The 18,848-nt window shown below is 37.5% G+C and overlaps 1 protein-coding gene across 6 annotated transcripts in view; it reads left to right on the forward strand.

Moving 5' to 3' along the window:
• The window catches only part of DCC (DCC netrin 1 receptor), a 1,568,393-nt gene extending 1,549,757 nt beyond the window's left edge, over positions 1-18,636 (forward strand). For all 6 annotated transcript variants that reach the window (XM_021073445.1, XM_021073448.1, XM_021073456.1 and 3 more), the window contains 2 exons: positions 11,395-11,537; positions 13,621-18,636. In XM_021073445.1, coding sequence (XP_020929104.1) covers positions 11,395-11,537; positions 13,621-13,710 — 233 coding nt within the window. In that variant the 3' untranslated portion in view covers positions 13,711-18,636. The remainder of the gene's footprint in view (positions 1-11,394; positions 11,538-13,620) is intronic.

Raw genomic sequence — 18,848 nt, forward strand, 5'->3', positions numbered from 1 at the left:
GTTACTTTCTTTGTAGATATCTACGCTAAAGTAAATTGATTTGAAATATGTTATACATATGTTTTCTGTGTTTAGTTAATGATTAAAATGTAAGTTTTTCAGAAACCATTTAAAAATTTTAAAACTTAAGAGCAAAGGTGGATTCTGGAGGCAGCACTCTTGGTCCCTGAGACCTTGAGGTTCTTCCCCCCGCCCCCCCCCCGCACGCACGCTCTTGGTCCCTGAGACCTTGAGTCCCCTGGCTCCCACCTTTACTTAAAAAAAAAAATTTTTAAACTAAAGTTTAGGCAGAGATCAAGATAGGACAATAAAAGGATCCAGAGCTCACCTCTTCCTACAATGCATAAAAACTACATCTACATGTGAAACAATGCTCAGAGAATACTTACTGAATGCTGGCAGAAGATCTTATATGACCAAATCTGCAAGAAAAATCACCACATAACTGTAGGACAAAAAGAAGGAAAGGGAGTTGGGATGCGACCTGTGTCTCTGGAAGGGAGTTGTGAAACAGAAAATGTTCCCACACACTGGCAATTTCCTTCTGTGGCTGAGAAGTCAGCTGGGGCAGATAGGAAGATTCAGAGGCTTAGAGAAAAATGCAACAACCAGCTTACAGTAGGCAGGACAGAGAAGGTCCTTGTTGCCTGCTACACTTCCCACCCCATGATGTGTGCTTACTGGTGTAAGGTGGGCTTGGGCAGACAGACCCAAGGGGAGGACTTACACCAGCTTACTGGTGTAAGCTGGGCTTGGGCAGACAGACCCAAGGGGAGGACTTGTATTGGTTGTATAGAGTCAGTCTGAAAGGCCTAGGTTTTGGTCCAGGCCACAACTAGGAATATGCACAGGACAAAGACTGGGGCCACTGTAAGAGCCCCACTGTCAGCACATGCCCAAATGGAGGGGCATGGCCCCACCATTGCAGCCTCATTCTCAGTATGCTCACGGTAGACAGCTCTACCACTAAGTGCTCTAGGAGCAGGCAAGCACAGGTGGGTTGCCCACATGTGAGTAGTAGACTGAAATCTAAGCCAAATCCTGGTGCTCCCACAGTGGGTGCTGGTGTGTGATTCTTGTGAAGTCACACCAGTGACTTTGTGAGTTCAGAGCCTAGGGGACACCAAAGATGATTACTGATGCTCCTGTAGCTGAGCCATATCTGGCACTGGCAGCAACAGGGTTTACAGGCATGCACATGTGGAAGTGGGGGCTATAATATGAGCCAAATGCTAGCATTCCCCAGCAGATGTGAGGCTAAGGGCATTGCCAACAATGGTTTACTTGGTGGATGCTTGTAACAGGTGGCAAGCAATGTCACAGAGTGCATGTCCTGGTGGACAGCTCCTGGGAGGATTATGCAGCACCTCCTCCCTAGTGGGAGTGCCCAAGTCTCACCTACCTCATACCATGGCTAAGAACAAGAAAGATCTGGGGATTCTATTCCTACAGGTGTGGAGCAGTCTCCACCCCTAACAGGGCTGTAACAACCAGAGAGCAAAGAGGAGGCCTCGCCCAACATCCAGTCAAAGTTCTGGTCGCCACAACACCAAACACACCCCTTTTCAAGGGAGTAACAGACGAGGGGACATACATCCTGAGGAAAGAATTGACAAGTATCCATACCAAAAGCAACCCTTAAACCAAAATTTCTAGACTTACACAGCTACATAGGGATGTTCCCACATAAAGACAGCTCTTCAAAAACACAGTAGATAAGTGTTTCTCCTCAATTCATGGAGTCAGAAAAATATATATAAAATGAAAAGGGGAAGAACTCCCAATTAAAAGAACAAGAGGTACCTCCTAAAGGAACAATGAAATATACCTCTCCAGCCTACCAAACCCTGAGTTCAAAAAGGAGGTAATAAAAATACTGAAGGAATTAAGACTATCAATAAAAATTCAGATCACCATAACAAGGAACTATAAAGAGAAGCCAATCAAAATTAGACAACGCAATTACCAAGAAGGAAACCAAGCTAAAGGCAAAAAATACCAAACTAAATAATGTAGAACAAATAAATGACCTGAAAGATAGAATAACAGAAATCACCTAATCAAAACAGACAAATGAAAATCAATGACAGTAACATTTAAGATCTATGAGATAATATAAAGCATGCCAATCTATGCATAATAGGACTCCCATAAGGAGAAGAGAAAAGGGGATCAAAAGATTTTTGAAGAAATTATGGCTGAAAATTTCCCAAACCTAAAGAAAGAAACAGAACCCAGGTATAGGAAGCAGAGAGGGTCCCAAACAAGATGAATCCAAACAGACTGACACCAAGACATATTATAATGAAAATGGCAAAAGTTAGAGATAAAGCAAGGATCCTAAAGGAGTCAAGAGAAAAAAAGAGCCAGTTACATGGTAACACATAAGGCAACCATCTGATCTCTTCAAAGAAATTTTAAAGATCAGGAGTTAGTGATAATAGCAAGCTATTCAAATCCCTGAAAGGGGAAAACCTGCAACCTAGGATACTTTACCCAGCAAGACTATCATTTCGAATAGAAAGAGAAAGAAAGAATTTCTCAGACAGGCAAAAAATAAAAGAACAAATAATAAACCTACTTTAAAAGAAATATTGAGGAGTTCCTGTTGTGCCTCAGTGGATTAAGAACACAGCTAGTATCCATGAGCATGTGGGTTGGATCCCTGGCCTCACTCAGTGGGTTAAGGATCTGGCATTGCCACATGCTGTGGCATAGGTTGAGGATGCACCTTGGATCTGGCATTGCTGTGGCTATGGCATAGTCTGGCAGCTGCAGCTCTGATTCAACCCCTGGCCTGGGAACTTCCAGAAGCTGCAGGTGCAACCCTAAAAAATCTAGGTAGGTAGGTAGGTATAGATGAAACATGGAAATGTCTTCTCTAAATAGAAAAGAAGCAAGAATCTATAAGAAAGGGAAAATCAAAACAGGAAAAGCAAATATATACAGAGTTTAGGTCACTTAAATAAGCCAGTACATAGAGTAAAAAATACATTTTTAAAATTTTGTGACAGTGATTTTTAACCACAATGAACAACAAAGGATAAACAGGAAGATACAAAAACAGGACATAAAAAATCACAAAAAGTGGAGAAGAGGAGTAAGAAAATTGATTTTTTAGAATGTGTTAGAATTTATATGACTACCAGTCTAAAGCAAGTAGATAGAATAATGGATTAACATAATTGAAATCCAGGGTAACCTCAAATCAAAAACATACAAGAGTCACAAAAACAAAAAGGAAAGAACTCAACCATAATACAAAGAAAAGCATCAAACCATAAAAGGAAAATAAAAAGGAACAAAGAAATGCCGGAATTCCCAGGTGGCACAGCAGGTTAAGGATGTAGCATTGTCATTGCTGCAGTGTGAGTTCACTCCCTGGCCCTGGAACTTTTGCATGCTGCAGGTGTGGCCAAAAAATTTAAAAAAAAGAGAAAAGACTTCTGGTTTAAAATTCCCTTGTGACACAACATAAAGATCTGGCATTGTAACTGCAGCGACTCAGGTCACTGCTATGGCACAAGTTCAATCCCTGGCCCAGCAAATTCCATATGTTGCAGGTGCAGCCAAAACAAAAACAAAAAAATGCAAAATCAATTAGAAAATGAGATTTAATATGGCAATAAATACTTAACTATCAACAATTACCTTAAATGTCAATGTATTAAATGCTCTAATCCAAGACACAGCATGGCAGATTGGACAATAAAACAACACCCTACCATATGCTCCCTACAAGAGACCCTCTTTGGGGCGAAGGACACACAAAGATTGAAAGTGAGGAGATGGAAAAAAAATTTCATGCAGATATAAATGACAAGAAAACAGAGGTAGCAATACTTAGATAAGATAGATTTTAAAACAAAAGCCATAAAGAAAGATAAAGAAAGATAAAGAAGAACACTATATACTGCTGAAAGGGTCAATAGAAGAAGACAAAATCACACTCAGCATACATGGGTCCACTATAGGAGCACCTAAATATATAAAACAAATACTAGCTAGACATAAAGAGAGAAATTGATGGGGATACAATACCAATCTGACATCAAGTATAGAGGTTCAAGACAGAAAATAAAGGCAACAGAGATCCTAAGTGACAAAAGTTAGACCTAATTTCCTCAAAACATTAAACACAAAGAGAATACATAGTTTTTCCCAGTGCATGTGGAAAATTCTCAAGGATATATTTACTGCATACATAAAACAAGACTCAACAAATTTAAGAGCATACAAGTTATTTATTATTTTTTTGTCTTTTTAGGGCTGCACCTGTGGTATATGTATGTTCCCAGGCTAAGGGTCAAACCGGAGCTACAGTTGTAGCCTACACCACAGCCACAGCAACATGGGACCCAAGCTATGTCTGCAACCTACACCACAAATCACAGCAACACCAGATCCTTAACCCACTGAATGAGGCCAGGGAGCAACCTGCATCCCAGTGGATACTAGTCAGACTCATTTCTGCTGAGCTATGATGGGAACTCCCTAGAAATTATTTCAGGCATCTTTTCTGACCACAATTGCATAAAACTAGAAATCAACCACAGAAAGAGAAATGAGAAGAAAAAAATTACATGGAGACTAAACAACATGTCACTAGGAACTCAGTGGGTCAATGATGAAATCAAAAAGGAAATTATAAAAAGGATTGAGAGATACCACTGTGGCACAGTGGGCTAAGAATCTGACTGCAGCAGCTTGGATTGCTACAAAGGCATGGGTTCAATTCCCAGCCTCGCGCAGCAGGTTACAAGATCCACTGTTGCTGCAACTCAGGCTAGAATTCAATCCCTGTCCAGGGAATATACATATGCCCTGGGCAAAGGAATTAAAAAAATGCCTTGAGACAAATGACAGTGAAAACATAACCACAGAAAATTATAGGTAGCAAATGCAATCCCACGAGGAAAGTTTATAACATCACAGGCCTTTCTCAAAAAACAAGAAAAGTCTCAAACAACCTAAGCTCCACCTATCAGATTAGAAACTTAAATTTAGCAAAAGGATGTAAAAATCAGAGATGAAATAAATAAAAAAGGGATTAAAAGTAGAAAAAAGTTCAATGAAATCAAGAGCTGGTCTTAGAAAGGATAAATAAATTCCACAAAACTCTGGCCAGGTTCACCAAGAAGAAAAGAGAGAAGACCCACATAAACAAAATAAGAAATGAAAGACAACCAATCCCACAGAAATGCAGCAAATCATAAGATAATACTATAAGCAATTATATGCCACCAAAATGGACAGCCAGAAGAAACAGACAAGTTTCTAGAAGTATACAGCCAACTAAAACTGAATCAAGAAGAAGTATATAATTTGGACAGATCACTAGATGTGAAAAGGAACCTGTGACAAAATTAAAAAACAAAAAACCTCCATGCAAACAAAAGTCCGGGACTAGATGACTTCACTGGGGAATTATAACCAAGATAAAAAACTTATATCCATCTTTCTCAAACTCTTCCAAAAGAAAGAAGAGGTAAGAACACTCCCAAAATCGTTCTATGAAGCCATCATCACCCTGATACCAAAACTAAAGACATTACGAAAAAAGAAAATTACAGTCTAAAGTCTTGAAGAGTACAGATGCAAAAATCCTCAACAAAATATTAGCATTTCAAGGCCAAGAACACATAAAAAAAATCATACATCATGGTCAAGCTGGATTTATCCCAGGGTCACAAAGATGGTTTGACATATGCAAATCAATCAATGTGATACACCACATCACCAAAAGAAAGTATACAAATGAATTGATCATCTCAATAGATGCAGAAAGAGCCTTGGATAAAATTGAGCATCACTCATGATAAAAACTGTCACCAAAGAGGGAATAGAGAGAACATATCTCAACATTGTAAAAGCTATTTATGGCAAACCCACAGTCAACATAACACCCAACAGTGAAAAGTTGAAAGACTTCTCCTAAAATTTGGATCAAGATAAAGATGCCCACTCTCACCATTTCTATTCAACATAGTATTGGCAGTCGTAGCCACAGAAATTGGACAAGAAAAATAAATAAAAATATCCAAGTTGAAAGAGAAGAGGTAAAATTGTCCATATATGCAGATGACATGATACTCTATATAGAAAAACCTTAAAAACACCAAACAAAAACTATTAAAGGAGTTCCCATAGTGGCACAGTGGTTAACGAATCTGACTAGGAACCATGAGGTTGCGGGTTCGGTCCCTGCTGTTGCTCAGTGGGTTAACGATCCGGCATTGCCGTGAGCTGTGGTATAGGTTGCAGACGCGGCTCGGATCCCGTGTTGCTGTGGCTCTGGTGTAGGCTGAGGGCTACAGCTCCAATTAGATTCCTAGCCTGGGAACCTCCATATGCCGTGGGAGTGGCCCAAAGAAATAGCAAAAAGACAAAAAAAAAAAAAAAACTATTAGAACTGATGAATAAAGCAGTGGCAGGATACAAGATTAACATACATAACTCTCTTGCACTTCTGTATACTAACAGTGAAATATAAGAAAGAGAAAGTACAAAACAATCCCTTTTAAAATTGTGTTAAAAAAATAAAATACTAAAGAGCTAATCTGACCAAAGAGGTCAAAGACTTATACACTCAGAACTATAAAATGCTGAAAAGGAAATCGAAGATGATTAAAGAAATGGAAAAATGTCCCATGCTCTTGGATTAGAAAAATTACTAATGTTAAAACAGTCATACTACCCAAAAGCAATCTATAGATGGAAAACAATCCTAATCAAAATGTCCATAACACTTTTCACGGAACTAGAACAAATAATCATAAAATTTATATGAAACCAGAAAAGACCCAGAATTGTCATAGCAATCCTGAGGAAAAAGAACAAAGCTGGAGACATAACCCTACCAGACTTTGGGCAATACTGCAAAGCAATGGTAATCAAAATAGTATGGTGTGGACATAAAAACAGACTTACGGATCAATGGAACAGAATAGAGTCCAAAATTAAACCCACATACTTACAGTCAATTAATCTTCAACAAAGGAGGCAAGACTATACAATAGAGAAGAGGCAGTATCTTCAGCAAGCGGTATTGGGGAAGTTGAGCAACTGCATGTAAATCAATGTAGTTAGAACACTCTCACACCATACACAAAAATAAACTCAAAATGATTTAAAGGCTTAAGTATAAGACATGACTCCATAAAATTCCTAGAAGGGAACATAGGTAAAACATTCTCTGACTTAAAGCGTAGCAATTCTTTCTTAGGTCAGTCTCTCAGGGAAACAGAAATTAAGCAAAAATAAACAAATGGGACCTAATCAAACTTATAAGCTTTTACACAGCAAAGGAAATTATAAATAAAACAAAAATACAAACCTACAGAATGGGAGAAAATATTTGCAAATGAATGGACACACAAGGGTTTTGTTTCCGAAATATACAGAACTCATACAGCTCAATCTCAAGGAAACAAACAACTCAATCCAAAAATTAGGCAGAAAGACCTACATAGACATTTCTCCCCCCCCCCAAAAAAAATACAGATGACCAATAGATATGTGAAAAGATGCTCGATTACTAATTATTAGAGGAATGAAAATCAAACCTGCAATGAGATACCATCTCACACCAGTCAGAATTTCCATCATCAAAAAGACTACAAATAATAACTTCTGGAGAGAGTGTGCAGAAAAGGGAACCTTCATACACTGTTGGTGAGAATGTGAATTGATACAGCCACTACGAATTAACAGTACTGAGGTACTTTTAAAAACTGAAAATAAAGTTACCATGTGATCTTGAGCATATATCCAAAGATTACTCTAATTCAAAAAAAAAAATGCTTGCACACCAATATTCATTGCAGTACTATTGACAATATTCAAGACATGGAAATAACCCAAGTGTCTATCCACAAATAGAATGGATAAAGAAGATGTGGTAAATATATACCATGGAATTTTATTCAGCCATAAAAAAGAATGAAGTAATACCATTTGCAGCAACATAGATGGACCTAGAAATTATCATACCAAGTGAACTGTCAGAAAGACAAATATTGTCTGATATCCCATATATGTGGAATCTTAAAAAAGATTACAAATGAACCTATTTACAAAACAAAAACAGACTCATAGACATAGAAAACAAATTTATGATTACCAAAGGGGAATGGGTGGGGGGGTAAATTGGGATTTGGGGATTAACAGGTACACAACTACTATACATAAAATAGATAAACAACAAGCAGGGAACCTTCTTCAATATCTTGTAATAACCTATAATGGAAAAGAATCTGAAAAAGAAGACATATATATAATATATATAGTTATATATGTATAACTGTATCACTTCGCTGCACACCACAAACTAACACAACATTGTAAATCAACTATAATTTAAAAAAAAAACCTAAAATTTAAAATTCAAAAAATAAATAGAATTCACTATTCACCATCAAGGAAATCAAAGTCAAAATTGTAGCAAAAATAAAAATAGAAGTTATGTATGGAAAATGTTAATTTTTAAAATGCAACTTTATTTGTGGGAATGACGAGGTAATGTATGGAATGTGCTCGGGTCAACAACTTTCTATGGCAATAAAGTGGAGATTTAATTAGAACATTGTGAACATTCTAAAAGAGATTACAAACATAATTCTGAAAATGAAATTTAAAGTAGGAGTTCAATAGATACATTCTTAAGATTCACAAATACTGTATGAAAATACCTTTTTAAACTTCATGCTTTCACCTACGTGATTGTCTACAATATTGATGTGCATTAAACATGCTGGAGTATCTGGAAGGCTATTTTTATAACATTGCTCTGCCAGTTTTTAGTGCCTGCCTTTGTACTTGGGTTTACAACTAAGCTGGCTCCAGGAACACTGTGTTTATAGTCATAAGCTGAAGAGAAAAGGAGAGAGGGAGACTTAATATACAAATGTTTTGTTCACATTTAACAAAGACCAGCTGGCATTACATTCTCTGGAATAATGAAGATTTGTTGATATTGTTCAACTAGAAAAAAAAAAAACTGATAGTGAAAATTGATCACGTAAGACAAAGCCAAAATTACTTGTGACACAGTAGCCAGTATCAAATTTATGTGGTTATTTTGTTTTAGCCCAACAGCCACCTTTACTACATTAATGATGTTAATTTAGATTGTACTATTTGTATAGGACTTTGCTGTTTAATTTTTTTAATGATTTGGTTTTACAGCATAGTGTAAGAACTCCAAGTTTATAAAGGTTATGCAGTTTTATGTCTGTATATATTTATATAACATTGTAATAAAGGTAATTTAAATCAATGCTAAAGTTAGAGTTTTGTTTTTTCCTTTAAATTCAAACATAATTTAACTATGAGAAACTCTAATACAATAGTTTCTACCCTCAAGTTACCTACAGCCTTTAACTAGATTTCATGTTCTTTTACACTGCTTCTAGAAAAAGCTCATTTAACTTGGAAGGGGCTAGATTGACTTACCAATGATAAAACCTTAATTTGCTTAGTAGAGTTTAATAGACCTTGGTGCAAATCTTTACTCTGACTTATCTTTTGAAATGTATGAACTTAGGCAAGTTACTTCATTTCTCTTCATTTTAGCATCTTCATATGTGAACTAGAAATAGAATACGTAGCAGGCTTGTTTTGGCAACTAATAACTAGCTCTCTTTGAACAATTTACAGAAAATCAGATACTTTAAGTACATAATCTTATTAACCTTCACAAATTAATATCATTTCTAATTTATAGATGAGGGAAGAGGCAAGAGAAATTAAGTTGATTACATACTAGTACATAGTTGGGCTTTCCACATTCTGAATGCAGACTGGGTTGGTTAAGTCTCAAATTCTTCCCCATTATGTTTTTTTGCCTTAAATGAACTAAAATGCTTATCATAAATCTAGAACTCCATAAATATTCATATTCCCTTTCTTAAGAAAATGGTTTGTATTTCTCCTCTATATACATCTCTTCTCACATGAAACAATTAAGACCACCGTCTGGTGATAAATGATTCCAACTGCAGATTTTTGATCCTTGGTTGAAGAAAGGAGTAAAAGAATATAAATATAAAAGAATGACATGGTAGTCCATGGTATGAGAAAAAGAGCTTTTGATGGGATTTAGTATTTAGTAAATTGCTAGCCTATTCTATTATTTGTGGTTCTTTTTTTTCTTTTCCATAAGCAAATACTACCTGTTTCTCTGATAGTAAAATAAATTTTTTGTCCCTAAAATATATAGTATGCTGTTGGGATTAGAATTTAAATGTCATTACTGGTAATAAAAGAGAACTGAGGTAAACTTTTTTGATGGCTTCAATACCTTCTATGCTGAGGACTTGCTTATAATACTAAGAATGACAAGGTCCCTAAGTATATGAGATATACTGGCTGATTTAATATGCCTTTATAAACTTTTTAATTTATACTGTAGGGACAAAGTTATATTACTGCTATAAGCTAAGCATAATTTACAAAGCAAATTTTAGCCCCTGAAAGAAAAGGTAGACATTGTTTATAACAGACAGAAATGTCATTTAGGGAGTTCCCGTCGTGGCTCAGTGGGTTAAAACCTGGCAGAGTGTCCATGAGGATATGGGTTTGATCCCTTGCCTGGCTCAGTGGGTTAAGGATCCAGCATTGCCCCAAGCTGCAGTGTATGTCATAGATGTGGCTTGGATCCAGCATTGCTAAGGCTGTAGAGTAGGCCAGCAGCTACAGCTCCAATATGACTTCTAGCTTGGGAACTTTCATATGCTGCAGGTATGGCCCTAAAAAGAAGAAAAAAAATATCATTCAGTAGAAACTCAGCAGTTATTCAAATGATTTTTATAATCATTAGAAAGATTTTTATTGAGAGAAACTACACTTATAGGACAGAATCATATTTTTTTTTCTTTTCCAAAAGAAAATAAGTAATGAAATTCTATCAGGTGAGCCGTAAAGGACTCTTTTGAACTGTAACGTCTAATACTCATCTGCAGACTAGAGCGACCATCTCTTTTAACTGCACAAATGTCCTTGGTACTGTTAAAGAGTTTAGCATGTATGGCTTAGGTGGTTTAGCACAGGGCTTTCCAGTCTCCAAAGCTGAGACTGGCACTAAAATAACTCACCTGACACTTTATAAGGTGTGATGAATAGTCTTGAGTTCCCAGGCAAACTTTCACAACAAGATATGAAATCCACTTGAAATTATGCACAACTAGTAGAGCTTCATCTGGAGAGACCTGATCAGAATTGGTCTTTGATTCAGTAGAAATAAAATGAACCCATTCATTGTGTCAGAATTCATCTCTATACAACAGAATTAACAATGATCAATGCCAACTCCCTGGATTTGGCTTACACACTTGAGAGATTGTTACTCAGAATGTTTTATACTGTATTTTCATTACTCTGTGTTTTCTATTTTAGGGCCTACTCTTTCCAAGACTCATGTTAAAACAGCCTCTCTTGGGTTGGCTGGAAAGGCAAGATCTCCTTTGCTTCCTGTATCTGTGCCAACAGCCCCTGAAGTATCTGAGGAGAGCCACAAACCAACAGAGGATCCAGCCAACGTAAGCCCAGCCTTGAAATTCATGCCCCATCAAATGGTGTACCGCTGAGCAGTTCAATCTAAACCCTTCAGCATGTCCCATTAACCCCAAGCCCTTGATGTTCTTATTGTTTTTTTGTTGTCGTTGTTCTGTTTTCCTGCACTTCACTATGAAGAGAAAAAACTTTAAGGAAAAAAAAATTATATCAGGGGTTTATGTATATTTTTAAAAAAATCACTGGGAGTTCCCACTGTGGCACAGTGGGTGTAGTGTATAGGTTGCAGCTGCAGCTCAGATTCAGACCCTGGCCTGGGAACTTTCATATGTCATGGGTGTGTCTGTAAAAGAAAAAAAAAATTACTAGTAGTATGTAAAAGCAATCTTAGAAATATAAGAAGATAGCAACAAAATATTGACTTTACATACATATATATACAGTGGGATGAACCACTTTAGCATACTGGGAAATAAAACTATATAATTATTCTTTAAAATAAAACAATGGTAAAAAAGGCTATACATTGAGGAGTGTTCTGAAGTTATCGTACATGTCACTTTTAAAATCATAAAATGGCCTAGAAATATGGAATTAAAAAGAGGGAAATACAACAGTAAGAAATGAAGGAAGGGATATAAAAAGAAAAAAAAAAGAAGAGGAACTAATATAAGTAAAAAATAAGAGGGGAAAGTTTAATGAGAGAATAAGTTTACAAACTAAGGGAATAAGCTAGAAAGTAATCAAATTAGAAGACTCAGAAGGACAATAAAGACAGACCAAAAAAATTCAAATTTTGAGAGAACAAACAGCTCCCCCAAAAATGCAACTTTAAAGAGATTTTAAAAGACTTTGCCTAAAGACAGCAATTAAGAAAACTCTAGAGTGTTTCTGAATACAATTCAAGAGAAAACACTTAGAAGACAGCTAAGGAATTAATATATAAGATGCCTTGAAAAATTAAAGGACTAGAAGGAGAAAAAGAGATGGAAAGAACAGATTAGAATTATCTCACTTGAATGAACAGTAAAATTTTCCTTAACTTTTTTGTTTTCAGTATTCCAAACAAAGTATTTTAACTACTTGGAAACCAAACAATCTGGATATGTGTTATGTGTGTGAATGATTAGCAGAAATATGTCATATAATCAATGTCCTTTTTTGTATACAAAGGAAAAGAAAGATTCAAATTTATAAGAATCTAATACATTGCTTTGTCAGGATACAGCTGTTTACTGCAATAATTATTTGGTATCAGAACTGTTGGCCATACCTCAAGTCAGCTCAAATTCCTAAATTCAGGTATTATATCTCATCTTCTAAGGAATTATGTCAGGGAGTTCCTATTGTGCTCAGTGGATTAAGAACCTGACTAATATCCATGAGGATGCAGGTTCAATCCCTGGCCTCTCTCAGTGGCTTAAGGATCTGGAGTTGCTCTGAGCTGTGTGGAGGTCGCAGATGCAGCTTGGATCCCATGTTGCTGTCACTGTGGTGTAGGCCAGCAGCTGTAGCTCTGATTTGACCCCTACCTTGGAACTTCCATATGCCACAAGTGCAGCTCTAAAAAGCAAAATAGATAGATAGATAATCAATCATGACCCTATAGAAATATATGAACCACATGTATCATTTAAAATTGCATAGGAGCCGTATTAAATGATGTAAAAATAAATAGGTAAGATTAATTTTAACAGCACCTCCTCCACAGCCGTAGCAACGCCAGATCTGAACCACATCTTCCTATGACAAGGCCAGTTTGTGGCAAGGCCAGATCCTTAACCCACTGAGGGAGGCCAGGGATTAAACATGCAGCCTCGTCAATACTAGTCAGGTTCTAAACCTGCTGAGCCACAACATGAACTCCCAAAACAAGATGTTTTTGACACTAAAGCCTTTTCCTCCCCATAAGGATGAAGTTGATGAAAGAGTATACAATACTTCCTGTCTACCTACATTCAACAATTATGTACTGAGTGCAGCCCCTGGCTATGGACCAACATGCCATGCCCAAGAATACACAGGGAACCAAATACAGGGCCCTGCCTTAGCAAAAGAAATGCATTGATATTCACCTGCACTAATTCTTTGCTCTCACTCTCTCTGTAGGTGTATGAACAGGATGATTTGAGTGAACAAATGGCGAGTTTGGAAGGGCTAATGAAGCAACTTAATGCTATCACAGGCTCAGCCTTTTAACACGCACCACTGAAATTGATGAGGTGAATTTTCCGGGACCTTGGCAGCATTACTAATTATCCATAAACAGCACACCTGTGTCCAAGAACTTTCACCAGTGTACAGGTCAACCACCAAGACCACTCAGTTCTGGAAGATCCTGAAGCAGTTCAGAAGGAATAAGCATCCCTTCTTTCAGAGGCATCAGGAGTTTCAAAGTGATGACTCTGGGGTCCCACAACAAAAGCAAAGATACACCTTCACTGCAGTGTCAAAGCTGAAGCTGCTAGAATAGTCCTGGGTCTTTGCCACTGCAGTGACCACACACTGTCACCACAAATGCTTATGTTTTCCTTCATCGAGGCCTGTCATTTTCTTGTATACGTAGGTCTAGTCTTACAAAATTCAAGTGCATTCTTGAAGCCTGTACCATGCCGTGGCAAACCAGTGCACGCTCACTATTTTGTTGTCAACCTTAAAGTACAAAGCACCCATGGGGATTTTCTCACTACAGAGCACCAAAGGATTGGATGTTTTCCTGACAGCACAAAAAAAGTAAACAAGTAAACAAACAAGAGGCAGTGAACCCTTATGTTCTGTAACTCCATCATTCTTGCACAAGTGGTGGAGGTCAGCTGGTGGCTGTAAAATTCACCCATTTTAGCAACTATGTATAAGTCCACCCTTGGTAACATTTATGTCTAGAGAACAGGAATATTTGAAAATCTGCAAGTAAGTTGGCATCCTGCCAGCAACCATTCCATTTCCTGAAAAGAGGATACAATATGCAATCTTCTAGGACACATGCTTAAGCTTGTAATAGGACGTCTCGATTTGGGTGGCTTCTTTGCCATACCACACTGTGATGATATTTCAAAGCTTCACCAAGGCTGTCTCCCTCAGGAGTCAGGCTGGAAGGGACACCCCACCCCATCCCATCCCTCCCTGAGTTTTCCTTGTCAACCAGCCCTGGTGAGGTGGCTGGATCCACACATCCCATAACCTCCTGACCCACATGATCCCCTGAGCACAGGCCCCATCCCAAGAAAAGGAGGGAACGTGGAAGGCAGTTTCAAATTGTCCCTTCTCATGAGCAATGTCACTTCTACCAAGATCGTGTTCCCTGACTCTGAGCAGGTGGTGTTGGTAAGTGGCAACTGCCAAGCCTTGACAAGGAAACCTTCTGCACCATGCCTGCCCAGAGTCAGATAGGAGAAGAGAAGGCACCACTTGATATTTCTGACACATCCTAAACTCAGTGGATGCTCTTCAAAACTGCATCTTCATAGAATCTTAAACTTCTATCGCCATGTTTATCTACAGCTTGCAACTAGGTGAAATGAAAAACGTTTTCTGTGCATCCTTTTAGTTTCTGAATTTTCAGCCGCATTTGGAGTTAATCCATTTATGCAGCTGAATCGCCAAAAGGAAGCTAGTTTGCATATTTATCAGTTAGGCAACTTGAAAACCCAGTAAGAGGGTTTCGGCTGAATTATTCCTTTCAGCTCTGCCTTTGATTTCAAGCTTGAGTAGGTCATAATTTTAAAAGAGCATGGAAGGGATAGGATCTTTACAACCTAATAGCTCTTTTTATTAGGTGGGTAATTATATATGAATCCCTGAATGAAATATTTTGAGCAAAATGGCACTGTAACAGAAGTAATAATTCAGATTATTTTTTTACAGTTTTATGTCGGGAAGGAAATCTGATGTCAAAGAGAGGGCTTGTTCAAATGGTTCATTAGAAAGTCTGGTCCATTTGTGAAATTGCTCCTTCAACAAGAGTGCTTGTTCAATTTTCTTGAGGTCCTTCTGAAGAACTATATGATGTTATCCTATGGGGCAGATAACTCTTGTCCAACATTTAAGCGCTTAGGTAAACAACCCTCCACTGACCTGGAACAAGGTGTTTCATAACATAATAGTGAGTCTTTCAGAAATAATCCATTACTTCAGAAAAGAAAATGTTCATTAGTCTAGTCTTACCTCTTCAAGGTCCTAGAATGACTTCCCCATTCTAATTCTCAGAAACGAGGAACATTCTCTGAAGGCATTTGCCATCCAAGGAAGGTCATCCTTGAGTGTTCACTTTTGGAATGAGCTGCAAATCTCTGATTTCAGGGGTTGAGTCACATCTGCAAGCTCTAGACTGTGTCTGGACCATCAGAATTAGCATTTTCACAAAATTATTTTTTAAAAATATGAAAATATACATTGTTTTCAGTGGATGGTTCTGAAACTTTCTAATGCATGCTCTTGAAACTTTCCTCATTAAACAAATATAATAGTTTATTTTAGTAATTGGCAATGCTAATAAGTCTTAGCTATATATGCAGTGAATATATAGTAGAATCACAAAAGACTCTTGGGAGATTTTACCCGATGGTTTTAATATGAAATGACTTTACTGCAACTCTGTACCACTCTTCTGCCCATCTTCTCAAATAGTTCACATGTATGTACAACTGCCTGCCCAAGTTTACAGGTAACTTTTTAATTTCTAAGGCTCTGGATCTCTTGACAAGAAGAAACCTGTAAATACTGCAAGATAGCCTTCATTTTTTTTCCCACTCCAAGTCTAGTTCATGACATAGCAGGCTCTTTAAGCTCATAAATCTCTCTGACTCCCATGGGGCAATGCTTGTCAGCCAACCAGCAGTTCTGTCACCAGGAGTCATTTCTCCCTGGAAGAGAAGAAAATAAAACTTGGCAGGGCATGCTCAGGCCTCCCCTGCACTATGCTGAATTGTCAGGCAAGAAGCCTCCTCTTGAAAAAGTTCAGTATTTTTCTCTTATATTTCATACTTATAACAAAGCTACTTTCTTTCCTCTAGAAATTTCTGCATTTGCTAAACTACCCCAAATGCAGATAGCTCAAAATGCATAAAGCATATTTGGAGGATGCTGTAGCCAAAAGGTCAATATTTCTTTTTGACTCACATTCAATAAGAAACCAGTCATAGCTACTACGTCTTTGCAGAACAGAGCTATAAGCTTCTAGAATATTTAAATAATGGAAATTTACATTTGGGTATTATAAAATGCATACACAATTGAACCATCTGGGGAAAAAATATCAAACTGGGTATATAAGAGGTGAATTTATTAAGGCTTCCCATGAGGAATTGGGTATAACATCATTTTTTTTCAAAATAAGGGTAATTCAAAATGACGAATATGTCTTAGTCTTCTGCATAGGCCAGGGCTATAAAATAAGAGCTCATTCCAGACAACAGTTGGAAACTGTAAAGTCTGACACTCACTGGCTTTTCCAGTGAAGAATCTAAGTACAGGTCTTTCTGGAAGTGTTTAGAGTCTATGCTCAAAGATCGTTGCTCATTCTTAGTTACTCTTTTGATATGCTTGTCTATTGACTTTGTTGAAAGGGAGATCTTAAGATTATCTCCAAATTTAATAAAATCTCCTATGTGGCTGCTGTAATTCTAACCCCAAAAGGTCACTTCTAAAGAGAGCACCTTACCTTTGAGATAAAATTGTGTTTTAGACTCAGACTTCTTATAGTCTTAGAAGTTCCATTTCTAGTTCATGTGAATGGGGGGGAAAATGGGAAAAATTCCTTAGTTTTATAGTATTTCTAAAAAAAAAAATCATTGAAACTTTAAAATCAATGCAGAACAAAGTTTCTCTCTTTTCTCAACCAGTTTACTTCATCCGACTGCAGACCACCCCTAAGATCAGAGGTTGGCATCCTAGCCAGTTTATAACCCATATGCCCAATACTGAACCCACACATTTCCAGAGCTGCAGGGCAGTTGTCTATAATCTCTTTTGTAAAATTACTTTCGAAGCAACATTTTACTCATAATTGGTATTTCTCTGGTAACTTTCACAAATCATTTTAATAGTGTACAAAACGCTTTTCACTAGATTCCAATGTTTCAAACTGAATCAGAGTTTGGAAAAATCATAGATGTTTTGCATGATACTCCATTGTATTAGAAGATCTGCACTCTCATGCCTCAGAATAACCTTCCATCCAAACACCTGCTTCCCAAAGGTACTGATTCTGAAAAGAAATGCCTGAGTCTGTCCTGGTCAGTGGGGTTGTACCAGAGTGCAAATGTCACGCCCACATCTGGCCTCTCTGTTGCCACCTTTGGATAACATTCACTTGGTGGGCTTCTAGTTGCACTCTCGGAAGGATTTCTTCTCCTGCTCTCGGTAGAGAGCCTCTGTACATTGTCATCCTGTGATTTTTTTGTTGGTTGGAGAGCAACAACAAAACTCTACATGATGTCGCAAACATGGATGCATGGGCCAAGGGATCCCACTGTGTGCTGAAAGTGTGTTCTCAGATGCGAGAAAGGAATGTTAGGGAGGAGGAGAAATGCTGTTTTTTATTCTCGTAGGGTAAACCTGGCAATTCTGAACTTTGTGAATTGTCAGCTTGTTTGGGGGCTGGGTGGGTGGGTACGGGGTGTACTTTTTATAAGTAATATTTAATTTATTATTTAGAGTGGCTTCTTTTTGGATAATTTATGATACAAAGGGAGGTCTGGTTGGGAATCTAGATATGGCTGTTAAAGCTGCAGTGTTCCATATCTCAGAGGGACTGCTTTGGAAATGAATTGTCCACTGCTGAGTATGAGGAGACACCCAGGCAAAGCCTCCACTGAATCATCATAATTGCCGCCTTCTCCCTTTCCAGGATCATTCAAACAAGATCATACCAAACCTACCATATTCTGATAGCATTTTACAGATCAATGCTACTCCTTCTCTCAAAGGGCTTTGCAATGCAAACAAATTGTTAGTAGGCTAGTGGTAGGTTTATTTGGTAGAAATGGGTATACTACAGCTTTAACTAGCCTTAGTGGAAAAAGAAATTTTTTGTTGCTACAAAATGCCTTAAGGAGAAAAAAAAAAAAAAAGGTATTTTGAGTTTACAAAGAGTTTCTTGAAATTGTCAGACTCTAGCATTGTTAACCAAATTAGACTAGTGATTGCAATATTTAAGTGTAAATCTTGTTCTATGAGAAAGGGAACTTGCTTACAGTTTAAAACAATGACTGTTTCTACACACGATCTTGTATACTACTACATGAGGAAAAAGGGGTTTTGTAATCACTGTAGAACAGTCTCATATTCATTTTTTTATAGAAATGTTATTCCAATGGTGCATTTTTTGTTTAATAAAT

Source organism: Sus scrofa, chromosome 1, assembly GCF_000003025.6.
Source record: "Sus scrofa isolate TJ Tabasco breed Duroc chromosome 1, Sscrofa11.1, whole genome shotgun sequence".
NCBI classification, from domain to species: Eukaryota; Metazoa; Chordata; class Mammalia; order Artiodactyla; family Suidae; genus Sus; species Sus scrofa.